Source organism: Pipistrellus hanaki (genome assembly GCF_964339955.1).
Source record: "Pipistrellus hanaki genome assembly, chromosome: 1".
NCBI lineage: Eukaryota > Metazoa > Chordata > Mammalia > Chiroptera > Vespertilionidae > Pipistrellus > Pipistrellus hanaki.
Genome location: NC_140503.1, coordinates 173,235,690 through 173,250,448, shown reverse-complemented (window position 1 = coordinate 173,250,448; position 14,759 = coordinate 173,235,690). Strand labels below are relative to the sequence as shown.

The following is a 14,759-nucleotide window of genomic DNA, read 5'->3' as shown; positions in this document are numbered from 1 at the left end:
ATTTCACTGAAAATTTTCAGAATAAAATATTTCACATCAGTAATTATATTGATAATTAAACCAATTTCATTATATGAAAAAGCATCATACTTAACGAAATGTTTCATCAGAATTCCTAAGAAACAAGTAATTGGGATGAAGCCCAGAGACTTATTTTTAACGCTGCTCTCCTTATAGCAGAGATAGTCACCAACAGCTATAGCTACACTTAGGCTGCGTGATCTTATCCCCTCTCCCAACCCAGCGAGACATGTCTCCCTCAGGGATGTACAGCTGAACCAAGTGGAACCCTTCAAAATCGATGTGAAATGTCAAACATTCCCCGTTAGTCTGAGTTGCTCTTTTACATATATGAGATTGTATTTGGAATTGTGGAAAAGCATGGGCAAAAAGAAGCAAAGAAATCTGGCTTCCAGAGAGATGAATGAAGAAAGGCCAGTTAGAAGCAGGAACCAGAGAGACAAAGGGTGACAACTGCCTCATTCATGGGAGCTTGCTCAATTCCTTGGTTTCGTTATTTCAAAAAATCAATAGACCTTGTGTTCTTTGAGTTAACCATAAGTTCCATTCTCTCTTAAGCTAGCTGAAGAGAGTTTGTTACTTGAAAACAATTAAAATTTGACCAACACAATAACAACAAACAGACAAACAAAGCAAAACAAAAAACACAACTAAATCAGCTTCAGTTATCTGGACAACCCATGAAGTTCTAACACCCCTTGGTAACTATCCCTGTAATCATAGCATTCTATTTTAATAATTTTTCAATGATATATTTCCCCAGACCTTATTTAAGAGAAAATGCAGAAAAACAATCTGTTTTGAATATAAAAAATATTTATTCAGTATTTGACCACCATTGTACTGTTCTATGTTAAAGATATGTATACAAAATAGTATTTAGAGGGTTATCATTGATTTCTGTAAGCCAACTCCTCTACTATGTTTAAGCTATTATAAAAACACCCTAGACTGGGTAGCAATAGATATAAATAGTAGAAATGTCTGCCTCACAGCTCTGGAGGGTGAGATTTTGAGGTCAGGGTGTCAGTATGGTTGGGTGAGGGCTCTCTTCCAGGTCACAGACTTCTCATTATCTCCTCATATAGCCGAAGAAGGCCAGCTAGCTCTCTCTGGAGCCTCTTTTTTTAAGGGCACTAAGTCCATGCCGGAGGACTCTACTCTCATGACCTAAGCATCTCCCAAAGGCCCCATCTAATACCATCACATTGAGCATTTGGATTTCAACATATACATTTTGGTGGGGGCACAAAATCCATAGCACCCACCAATCTACAAAATTATAAGTCACTCTGATTTTGATAATTGTTTCCTTCCTTCACTGTGAATTTTTCCTTCTTGTTACCATTAGTGTGCATTCCTGCTTTGATTTGTGAATTGTGATTCACAAATTGAAATGTGTGATTTTAATTGTTCATTAATTGTGAAAAACAATTGTTTTAGGAAACTTTACACATGTACTAAAAATAAAATGCCATGTGACTTAGTAAAACCTTTCAAGTCTCTTTTTTTTTTAATTTAGATGCTTTATTTAACAAGTGAATATTTTTTTAAAATATTTTTTATTGAATTTAGAATAAGAAGAAGGGAGAAGGAAACAATGAACAGCTGCCTCCTGCATGCCCCGACTGGGGATCCAGTGGGAAACGTAGGCATGTGCCCTGACCAAAAACAGAACCTGCAATTCCTTAGGGCACAGGAAGATGCCCAACCAACTGAGCCACACCAGCCAGGGCTATTTTCACATCTTTAAGTTTCAACTACAATTTAGTTCAAATATACTGAAGAGAATAAGATAATGGTCAAGACATAATGACCTTATGTGACTATCATGCTCACAATGTACCTCTTCGGGGAAATAAAATTGAGAACAAAAACTAAGACAAAAAATAATAGCAATATCACAATGATGCCTTAGTTTGGTGGTCGGCAAACCATGGCTCACGAGCCACAGGTGGCTCTATGGTCCCTTGAGGGTGTCTCTTCCACAAAATATCATGGTCTGGGCGAATCTATTTTGAAGTGGAGTTAAAGAAGTTTAAGTTTAAAAAATTTGGCTCTCAAAAGAAATTTCAATCGCTGTCTATTGATATTTGGCTCTGTTGATTAATGAGTTTGTCAACCACTGCAGCCAGGCATTATGCTAAACATTGCCTCATTATATTATTCAAACCCTTATATGAAATTTGTGTACTGGTAGTATTATTACACATTAGTTATAGATTTATTTATAACTAAATGCTACACTTTATGCAGTAAGGAGTGAAACCAAAGTTTGAACTGGAGTAGCTGCTTTCAAATCCTCCATAGTAACCACACGTGGTTTGCCTAAGGAGGCAAATGTCTATGAAAATTAGGAATCTGGATTGAGCTCAATAGAGAGAGGCCCGGAGAATTGTGTATATGTTTGTACAGGCTGTATACTCTATAGATCTAAGGGACATTGTTCAAAATATATCTACTTGAATAGTGGCGCACAGGAACTGTGTCCTGTTCTCAATGTAATCTCAGCGCTAAACATGTAATAGTGTTTTGGTAAAATAAATTGTATAAGTATAGTGTTCTTGACTCAGACTTACATGACACCAAATGAATGGTAACCTTTACATCTGAACTTTGATGTGTTTTTCACTATTCTATTTTTTAGCCAAAGCTGTGTAGTCTTTGGATCCAGCAGCCACCACTTCCTAAAAATATAGATGCATAATTATGTCACCATCAGTCATGTGAATTCATAGTTGAGGCATAGAGCAGCATGCTCACACCAAAGATAAAAGGTCTTTACATTAGAGAAGCTCTCAGTGTTCACAGAAACAATAGGTAATACTACACATATCGAATTGTCAGTGTGTTCAATACACAGTAAATGCTATAGCAATTCAGCCTAGGAAGGGGTCACCCTTCTGGACGGTAATGAAAGGTTTCATGTTGTATAACTTCAACTGGGCCTTAAAAAATGGGTGGCATTAAGATAGAGTATATGGAGAGTGAGAGGTGGAGTATTTCAACTAATTTGTGATAAACACTCGAGGTAGAAATTGGGGAATGAAGACAGAGAAATCAAGTCATTTGGGGTAAAGAGTGCTGGGCTCTGAGATCACAACAATGAAAACAACAAAGCTCCTGAGGACAGAAAGTTCAGGCTCAGCAGTTTGGACCATCACTTTTGGCCTTAATGCAAACACTGAGCACTGAGCGGCATAAAATAAAGATAGAGAATAGGCAATGAAAAGCAAAATCCTCCAAAAAAAACCCTCAAACACAGAGGAGTCTTGAGCAATCTCTCTCCCCCTGCTGCCTTTAATGGAAATAATCAATAGGAATGCTGAATGATTACAGTATATATTTTTTCTCTGTGGGAGAGGGGGATTATGTACTCAGAACCATAAAGCATTTTGCTAGCAAAATTAATTCAAATAGACTTGCTTGGAAGCACTGTCACAGGAATTGAAAACAGCTGAGAAATGAGTCGAGCTAAAACACACACACACACACACACATCATGATAAAGAGCAATCAAATCACTCAGAAAAAAGACCTGGTGTTTGGCCATGGGGACCTCTGCTAGGTCCATTTTTATTTAACATCTTCATTAATTAATGGAAAGATGAGTGTTTAAAAAAAATCATTACATTCACATATGGAAACTGGTGAATATAACTTGGAGAGCAGAGAATATTTTTTTGAAGGAAAAGGATTTTAGGCCCATATTTCACATGGACTATATCATTTGGCAGATAAACATCTAGACCAGTGGTCGGCAAAATCATTAGTCAACAGAGCCAAATATCAACAGTACAACAATTGAAATTTCTTTTGAGAGTTTAAATTTTTAAACTTAATTTTTTTCTAATGCCACTTCTTCAAAATAGACTCGCCCAGGCCGTGGTATTTTGTGGAAGAGCCACACTCAAGGGGCCAAAGAGCCACATGAGACTCGCGAGCCGCGGTTTGCCGACCACTGATCTAGACAGAGACCCAGAAATCCCCATATATTTAATGAGAAAGAGGGAAATATTAGAAACCAACATGAAACAGGTGGGTATCATTTGGGAAATGGTCGTTTGATACCCGTGTATACACAGGTGTGGCACATGACAGACGAGGTGACAGTAACTGGTATCTGACTCTTTGGTGACAGTAACTTGCATATGACTCTTAGTTCACATTTACATTCCCTGTTACTCATATGGACCAATGAGGAAAAGCCATTAAAAAAGGAACAGATCGTAAGAATCAAGTGTTTGTGCGGAAAGCTAGAGAAGGTGATGAAAAGGAATAACATGGCTGTACACCTTGCAAGCTGGTGGGGGAAAGTAGGCAGTGATAAGGATGGAGGGGAAAAGCAGTATGATCTTCTGCCCAGGGAAACAGAGTCAGTCCTAGAGCCATGCTTTTCTAAAGGACTAGAACTGAAATTGCCACCTGAAGGATGGAGCCTTGAGTAACTCAATTGCAGTTAGGTAAGGAGAAAGGATTAACAGAGGATTCATGGGTAAAGGTCATTCTCCAGTTCACATTAGTAAGTTTCCCTACAATGTCGGGAAAGTGTTTTAAAAGGATTATTTTTTAGTGACTTTGAATATATAAATAGAGTAATAAATAGCACTTGCATATCTCAATCCTACTCTGTAGGAATACACTGTGACTATTGCTAAGTCATTCAATATTATTGCAAATATAAAAGAAAAGATACAACATCTGTCTCATATGCCAAAGCAAAGCCCGATATGTTAAAGAACTTTCTTCATAATTGCTAAGTTTGCATGTAGAAAATGTAAATGCAAACTTGTTCTTGTTCTAAACTTCAGTGTATGCTTAATGACTACCTTGAATTCCTTAAATTATTTATCTTAATTACCTCACGGGTTGTGTGTGCTTTTTGTTTTTCTAAAAAATAATGAATACAAAGCTTCTTGGGAGCAGAATTGTTCTTCATTATACTGGCATTTGCATTATATAGTATAATACCCATCCCCTTTAGAATAATTTTCTATCACTGTCCAAATAAAAAGCTTTTCTATATCCCCTAAGATGTTCTTTTTTTACCCACTTCAGCATTACTTTAATCTTTATTAGCCTCTCCCTGCTCAGTGTGGGCCTCAATGTTTGTCATTATCTTTCCTCTCCTTCAACAGAAAGTAAAGTCAAAAGAAGGTTCTGGCAGAACTCAGCATGATCACAACCAAAACTCGAAATCAGCCCAAAACTCGAAATCAGCAGAGTTCGAAAAGTTCTCCTTTAATTTTGGGAAGAAAGAACCATATACAAAACTTCCACGCACACTTTGGTCAAAATCTGACCAATAAAAGTAATAGGAAGAACATCCCGGTTATCTTTCTGAATTCAAGAGAGCCCACATCATGTCCTCACAGTCCATGTTGAATAATCTAAACCTGAGTTATTTTCTACTTCAAAATGAATCCACAGGTTCTCTGTCTCAAAGAAATCATAAAATAGAACAAAGTGACAATAAAGCAAGAAGCTCCATCAGCTCCTGTTTTCAAATATCTCCTATGCGGAACTATTGCTTGTTCTTTCTCCACCCCCAGGGCAGAAAGCAGGTTACTTACTCTGTCTCCATTTTAGTACAAATATGTTTTAAGTCAATATTGGAATATCTCTCAAATGAATAAGTTATCATGAGTGATTCCAATAGCCTAAGACCAGCATAATAAGGTATCTCAAAATAATATTTATCCTCTACGGCTCGACAAAGGTAATAGAGCAAAAATAAAAGCAGAACTAGCAATACAACTCTTAGGCGATGCCCAGGGGAGGGTGGTGGCCAGCCCATTGCGTGCTACAGGAAATACAGAGAACTCAGTTGGGAAAAGGCCGCTTCTACCAAAGCAAAGGAGGCAGATTTATCTTGTGATCATTTGTAACAACCAATTGGGGGGGGGGGGGGGGGGGAGAAGAGCAATAGCAGAATTTCTGAAACCTAAGAACATAATCTGCTCCTAACAAAACCATAACCATGAATTTTATTCTCTTAAGAAGAAGCCTGGAAAGCACTTGATAAAAATGTCCAGGAAACAAGGCTGTTTATATCCATGCTTAGACTATATAGATTAATCAATATTAAATGTTCCACATGATGACTGGAATAACTCTAATGGAATTAGAAGGAAGCAAAACACATGTTCAGGGTGTGAACAAATAGGTGAGTAGAGCTATGGAAAAAGAGATTGACAGTTTAATGGGAGGGGGGAAAAGAGGAACGTCTAAGTGAGAAAATACTTATTTCAGAAAAAGCCTATTGGGTCTACCTTTATTCAGGCAGATGATTCTATCAAAATTCAAACTAATGCATTGCTATGAGGTTTGTTCATCTGTTCTAAAAACTTTCATAATTGAAATGGGATTTACATGCCAGGTAAGTTTTACCTTTAAGGAAAATACTTATGACCTTACAGGTTTACTTATCTTTTCTAAAGTCTAGACATGGAATTTGCTACTAAACAATTATTAATAGGAAAGTAGAGAACTGCAGAAATAGAGTGTTTATGGTTATGGAATAGTGCTACTTTCAAAAATCCCACAATAGGGTATAAAAAATAGAGAGATAGTCTATGACAAATATATATGCTCTATTAAACAAACAAAAAGATATAGAGGAACCTTAAATGCCTGCTGCTACATGAAGGAAGCCAATCTTAAAAGGCTAATAAGTAATTACAACTATCTGATGTTCTGGAAGCGGGGGGGAAAAAGCAGATAAAAAGCTCAGTATTTGCCAGGGATAGGGAGGAAGGAGGGAGAAAGGAGGCAAGGGTTAAATAGGTGGGCCATATGAGATTTTAAGGCCATCAAACTGTTCTGTATTATGCTGCAATAATAAGAATGTACAACAGAAAGAGAACTCTTATATAAATTAAGGCATTTAATTAAACCAAAGTATCCATATTGGTTTTTCCATCATAATAACTGTGTTGCACTGCTACAATATGTTAATAATAGTGAAAACAGCGTGAGGAGTGTATTCAGGTGGTATATAGGAATTCTTCATACTCAAGGCTCATTATTCTATAAAGCTAAAATGTCTCTAAAAACTAAAGCCTGTTAATTTAAGAAGTATGGCTCCAAAATTTATGATTCTTTTAAAGTGAAATCTTATATGAAACATAAAAAATAGACAACAATAGAGTCCTCCACAAAAATCAATGGAATCTCAATGCCTCTTTTTTGAGTATTTAGTCCTTTCTTCAGAGTCACGATCACTGTTAAAATCATGTCCTATTGAGCTGAGGCTGGAAAAGTTTGAGAACTTCCATATAAATTATTTTTAAAAGGTGCTCTGAAGGGGAAAAAAATATTTACTCAAATAAATAGGGAAATTAAGAACTGAGGGTAACCATGCATATTTTACATCAAGTTTCAAGGCATTAGTCTATGTTTTGCTTGTCTTTGTTACTGTTTAAAATTAAAGACAAGTTATGCCAAAAAAAAAGAAAAAGAAAAAATATTTACAATCCTCTTCTCAATTTCATGCAAAGTGAGATTAGAGAATCTAGTCCCACATTTGGAAGTTCAAGGTATGAAATCTCTCAAAGTCTACTTATTTTGTGTAATAGTCAAATGCTGAAGACATAGCTGAGTGATTGTTACTTTTAACTACCAAAATGTTGGTTTCTGGCTATATTTGGGAACAGAAATATAGAAGCAGCTATTTTTTTTTTAATCAATCATCATCTTTTCTTATGTCTTTAGTGGTGTAAGAATCACATGGTGCATTCAAATTCATTTTCTTATTTTATCCTAAAAACAACAATACTGGATAGATGATATAATAGTCATCCATCTCACTTAACAGATAGGAAAGCTGAGATGCATAGAGGTCACAAAAATTAGATATAGCATGGTGTCAGTTCGTCCTTGTAATTATTTATTTGTCAATCATTTACCTAATTGTATAGTTAGTTAATATATACATGCACTATAAGAATTGTAACATATTTTGGAGCATGTATGTGCTATATATTTCTTTCAAATATTAATGATCTAGCAATGAATAGAATGAGACCCATTCTGGCTCTTTGAAAACTTTCTTGGGGGTGAATTTCTCTTCTACACCAATTCCTCTTTTATGTAAACCAGAAATCTGGGAACATTCCAGAACCTGGTCATATCTCTGGAGACCTATCCATTCAGAGGAGCTCTCCTCTAGTTTAAAATAACCAGCATCCTGCAAGTCCTGGGTTTGAAATGGACTCAGCCTCTTACCATCTGCACAACCTTGGGCAAGTCACCCTTACAGAGCCTCCTTTTCCTCTTCTACAAAAACAATATGAAGTTTCTCTTTTTACATTGTCATGATTAGTACTCATTGGTATTACTGTACATGAGAAAGCATTGTTTTTCATTGCAAGATAACGAGAAACAGTGATAGGACACACCATGTGCCAAATACAAGAGAGTACATGTGCTCTTTCCAATTGTGTCACAGACTACCTGAGTGACTTTGAATAAACACTATCTCCTCTCTGCCACTTTTGTACATCCTATATAATAAAAGGCTAATATGCAAATCGGCTGAACAGCAGAACATCCTGTCACTATGATGTGCACTGGCTACCAGGGGGCAGATACTCAATGCATAAGCTGGCCCCTGGTGGTCAGTGCTTTCCCACAGGGAAGTGCCACTCAGCCAGAAGCCCTGAGCCGGGCTCATGGCTGGCAAGCCAATGGCAGTGGTGGAAGCCTCTCCCACCTCCATGACAGCTTTAAGGATGTCCTACTGATGACTTAGGCCCACTCACCCAGGGGAACGGGCCTAAATGTCAGTCGTACATCCCCACAAGGGCTCCCTGACTGCAAGAGGGTGCAGGCTGGGCTGAGGGACCCTTCTCTCCCTGAATGCATGAATTTCATCCTAGCCTCTAGTACAGTGGCTCTCAACCTTTCTAATGCCTCGGCCCTTTAATACAGTTCCTCATGTTGTGGTGACCACCAACCATAAAATTATTTTCGTTGCTACTTCATAACTGTAATTTTGCTACTGTTATGAATCGTAATGTAAATATCTGTGTTTTCCGATGGTCTTAGGCGACCCTGCCAACAGGTTGAGAACCGCTGCTGTAGAGCCTAAGACCATCGGAAAACACAGATATTTACATTACGATTCATAACAGTAGCAAAATTACAGTTATGAAGTAGCAACGAAAATAATTTTATGGTTGGGGGTCACCACAACATGAGGAACTGTATTAAAGGGTGGAGGCATTAGAAAGGTTGAGAACCACTGCTCTGGTATAAAGAGAAAAAAGGCCTACAAAGAACTTTATCTACCACGTTGCTCTAACATTATGATTACTCATTTTCAAAATAATGCTGCCTCTAGTTCCAGAATGTCAGTAAATTTTGTTTGTTTTCTTCACTGTTGTCACTCCAGTGCCTGGAACAGAAACTGGCTCATACCAAGTGCCTGATAGATATTTTTTAAAGGAATAAATAACCTAAATTTGCATAAAAGTAAACTTTGTTGTGACATAATAATTTTAGATATTTCCAGAATTTAAAAAAAAAAAAGAGTAGAGTTCAACTTCTTACCATGAGGTAGGCACACATGTGTGCACACACACACGCATGTGCACGCACACATACACACGCACACACAATCTCATCTATTATGGTTAAAAAGCACATGCTAAAGCCCAAATTTAAATGATGTGTCTTAACTCAGGTGAAGTAGTCAAAACAACAGAAATAAAAAATAGAATCTATCTCACTATGTAACATAAGTGGAAATTTTTAAAAAGTCCCTCCTAAAACAAAAGAAAATCCTGATGCATGTAAAATACTAAAAATTGACTCCACAAATTTGCCAACATTACAGACTGCAGCTTAAATGGGTGAAGAGCATCAGGCAGAAATTGAATCAAACAGGAGAAAATGCTTACTCTCTTAGAAAGCAGCCTTTTCTCAGCTCTGGGCTGTGGAGATTATAACAGGCTGCTAACTCTCGTTTTCTGAAACTTCCAACTAAACAGAAAAGCTGGAAATCCACTTTATATGAACTCTCCCAATCTTTAGCTGCTGACAATGAATTCATGTAAATATACTTATAGATAAAACTAACAAACAAACAAAAAACCTGATGGGCTAGTGGGTGGATCTCAGTATGAGATAGAAATGCAATAGAAGGTCAAAGGTGAAGGGATTAAGAAAAACAAAACAGCCGAAACCGGTTTGGCTCAGTGGATAGAGCGTTGGCCTGCAGACTGAAAGGTCTCAGGTTCAATTCAGGTCAAGGGCATGTACCTTGGTTGCGGGCACATCCCCAGTGGGGAGTGTGCAAGAGGCAGCTGATCGATGATTCTCTCTCATTGATGTTTCTAACTCTCTATCCCTCTCTCTTTCTCTCTGTAAAAAAATCAATAAAATATATTAAAAAAAAGAAAAGAAAAAAAAAACAAAAACCCTCCTAACCTCACCCCCATTTCCCTATGGAAATGACCATCAACATACAACAGTATGATCATTACCACAGGGAAATGGAGGTGGGGAGAGACAGGAGAGGGTAAGTGGGGATAAATGTGATGGAAAGAAACATGACCTGGGGTAATGAGTGCACAATACAGTATACAGATGATGGATTGTAGAATTGTACACTTTACACCTATATAACCTTATTTACCAATGTAACCTCAATAAGTTCAACAAAACATGCTAACTCCCAAATAAAGACCAAAGAAAGCATGTTTACTGAGTGCCAACACTGTGCCAAGCTCTATATTCAATCACCCTTATTTAATCTTTATGCAAAACTATAACTCACATTTTCTACTTCATTTCATAAATAAAACAAAATAAGTTATCCAAACAAAAAAAATATTCTAAATTGCCCTATCTGATAATATGGATAATATGTTGGGTTGAAATTAAATTTTGAGAAGTCTGAGAAAATATTCTCTTTGAATCTAGTTTTGTATTTCTCCTATTTCCATTCCAGAGTTATTCAGAAAAGGTTTAACATTAGGAGTAAATCTGATGTTGTATTGCCTTTTGCACCTAGAAATTTTGGGAGAAATTTACTGAGTTTTGTATGTGATTTCTGTGCCATTGATTTCCTTAAAAATATACAATCTCTTTGTATTAGAAATTGGCTTTTTCCAATCATTTTAATGACATGTTTTATCTTTCTATTATAATTGAGTTAATACTTCCTGTGTAATATAATGATTTTATGTCACAACATTTTACTTATGACTTCATTTCCCATCTTGTAATAGCTATTAAATACTTTTTAAATGTAATATATTTATTAAGATCATTAGTATCATAAATACATTAATATGCACAAGGTTAGAAAATTGTTTAATTTTCACCCAAAAGACTTTTTTAAAAATCCTCAACCAAGGATGTTTCTTTTTTTCTTTATTTATTTTGTTGTCTTGTTTTTAAGAGAGAGGAAGGGAAAGAGAGGGAAACATCAACATACAAGCAAAACATTGATTGGTTGCCTCCCTATCATAGGTACCATGACAGGGTTTGACCCCACATCCTGAAGAAGAATAGAACCCATAACTCTTTGGTGTATGGGACAACACTCCAACCAACCTAGCCACCAGATCACAGCCAAAGACTTTATTTTTAGTTTACACCAGTAAAATAACTTACTAACAAATACAACTGTTATTGTAGAAATGTTCCAATGAAACACTTTTTTTTCTGAAAATTTTCAATAAAGAATAAAGTAAAAATTAAAAGAAAACCTTTTAATGATTACTGACTTAATAAAAGTAATCCATCCCAGGTGCTCCCTGATAGTTTCTAATAATCAGAATTTTTTAATCTCATTGAAATTTAAAGGAGTCCCTTATAATATTTTCATTCCTTAATGTAGTGAAGAAACACAAAATAAATTGTTCCCAGTGTTTGAATTGATTTCATTTCCTATTCAATATTCAATATTTCTTATTCAAACAGGCTAAGGACAAATCAGCAGCAAACCTTTTTATTTTTTTCAATTCTTGTATTTTTGAAGATAAATCAATTCTATAAGTTTGTTGGTTGCTTTAATCTGAATTTTCAAGGTAACTTCACATTTCTTCATGGAAATACTTAGAGAGGAAAATCATATATTTGTTATTTAGTAATTGAAACCCCTTCCCTATTTGCCTACTTTTCATGACAGAGCTGATTTGGCCCATTTTCACCCACACATCCCTCCTCTCATAACAACAAATATGTCCAGTGGATTTTCAATCATATGTGACATTTAACATGATGTCTACTTCAGTTGTAGGAAAATTTCATAAAGGCTTACCCCATTTTTTGGAAAAGCAATCCATCCCAGGTCCCCCATGACAGTACGTGAATCCAATAAATTCACTGAAAGAGAAAGAACACAAAACTGAGTCAAGTGCACAAAAATGCATCACTATTGTCAGTATTATTAAAAGTGCATATTGCTACATATCTGAAATTAGATTAAATATTCACTATGATAAATGCAAGAGTTATAATTTAAAGAAAGCATTTCAATACAAGAAAACAAGTTATTTTGAATTAACATTTAGAGCAAAATTATATAAACAAGTCATTACCCTAAGTGTTTTTTTTTTTTGTCAAACAACTATAAAGAAGAATTAAATTAAGAAAGAGAAAATATGGAAAATCCACAGAAAACAGTAAAAACCATGCAGTGATTTTTCAAGCTCTAGGCCCTGGGATTAAGCAGCAGCCATAAAATTGTAGCTGAACGTATTGTATTTTCTTCCGGAAAGCTGTTACGAAGCAATTAACAAATAATTTACATTAAACAGCAATAAACTATCCCCAAGCTTGTAACATTTTTGTGATATTAACTGAAATCTGTAATCCAAATTGCAAGTTTAATTAAGAAATAAATCTACACACCCTTAACCAAGCCAAGGAAACTATAGCAGCTCTCAGGGTTGTTGTTATAGTTATGAGGCCACTGCATTGCCAAGCCATCTTCTACGTATATATGACCACAACCTTCAGTGTGCTTCCTGCAGACCTATCAGCTACATTTTTTGAAAGACAGACATCAATCATGGCTAGATATCTTAACATATTTGGGACTCTCAGGTGGAAGTCTGAATGTCATCATTGCAAAAGGAAACCCACAGTATTTATACCAATGTGCATCCACATCCCACACACTCACTATGTCTATATTTCAGGAGGTTCATCTGCTTCCCCCCCCACCACCCCCAAGTTATACTAGCTAAAAGAGTACTGTGTTGTCAAAATGCTTTCAGCCTGGGTCACAGATCATTAGGTTTCCAGCCTATTATGCCCAATCCAAATGGGCCCCCTATGCAGCTGAAGCACTTTATTTTTTTTTTAATATATTTTATTGATCTTTTTACAGAGAGGAAGGAGAGGGATAGAGAGCTAGAAACATTGATGAGAGAGAAACATTGACCAGCTGCCTCCTGCTCACCCCCTACTGGGGATGTGCCCACAACCAATGTACATGCCCTTGACCGGAATCAAACCTGGGACCTTTCAGTCCTCAGACCAATGCTCTATCCACTGAGCCAAACCGGTTTCAGTGCAACTGAAGCACTTTAAAGGAGCCTGACATGTGGATCCAAAAGAAAAACAACTATGTTATCCCAGTTGGAGGTATGGAGCTTACTTAAACTAAAATCAAGAGCAAATATCTTGAAATGCCAGTAATTAAAAAAAAAAAAAAAAAAATGATTCTGCCCAACCAAAGTGGCTTAGTGGTTGAGCATTGACCTATGAACCAGGAGGTCATGGTTCAATTCTCAGTCAGAGCACATGCAGGTTGTGGGCTTAATCCCCAGTGTGGGGCCTGCAGAAGCAGCTGATCAATGATACTCTCTCATCATTGATGTTCCTCTCTCCCTCTTCCTCTCCCTTCCTCTCTGAAAGCAATAAAAATATATTTAAAAAATGATTCTATGTGCAAGAGTAAAGCCTGAATACTAAAGGAATAATAGTTAATAGGCTGTTATAATATTTCTATAAGAGAATATAAAACAGAATTATTATAACCAAGGAAGTGAAAATCATAATTTAAATAGAAATGTTCTACACACTATATAAAAAGGGTGCATTTAACTCTTATTTTCCATCATTTTATAAAATCAAACATATTTAAACATTAAGCTAACACTTTATAATATTAGTAATATAAATATAAATCAAATTTTTTAATTTTTATAAAATAGAAATATATTCAATACACACACATATGTATATTATATATGTGTGTGTGTATATGTTCACTATACTTGCCTATTTTCTTCAAGTTCTGAGTTCTTTAACTATAAAAGTTCATACTTATAGAACGGTTGTATCATCTTTAGTCTACTTCCATCAACTTGGCTTTAGAGAATAATAAAATAATTTGTGAAATTATTTTTAGAAGAGATTTATCTAACTGAAATTGACATAATTTAAAACTGTTTAAAACAGGAACAAACAAACAAAAAAATCTGTTCCACCTCCCAGTGACCTTGCAAATCCTCCAGTCACTCCACTAAATCTAATTTTTCAATTAGATCCATACTCTTTTCTTTTTATTCTGTTGTTGGCTTTTCTGATTTCCACGGGAATAAAGCTAGGTTAACCTTAAATGTCCTTGTTCTCATTTGGGCTTTTCTAGGACATTTAGGGTTGTGTCTAGACATGACTAAGTACCAGGGTAGTGCAGAACCTAACCCATTATATTTATTCATCTTTATCATTCCTTTAGTTCACCTTTGATACTGAGCAGCAGCATATCTGTGTAG

The 14,759-nt window shown here is 36.0% G+C and overlaps 1 protein-coding gene across 13 annotated transcripts in view; it reads right to left on the bottom strand.

Annotated features, from left to right (window-relative positions):
- The window catches only part of EPHA5 (EPH receptor A5), a 304,352-nt gene that overhangs the window by 260,936 nt on the left and 28,657 nt on the right, over positions 1-14,759 (bottom strand). For all 13 annotated transcript variants that reach the window (XM_084889795.1, XM_084889801.1, XM_084889800.1 and 10 more), the window contains exon 2: positions 12,293-12,357. In XM_084889795.1, coding sequence (XP_084745921.1) covers positions 12,293-12,357 — 65 coding nt within the window. The remainder of the gene's footprint in view (positions 1-12,292; positions 12,358-14,759) is intronic.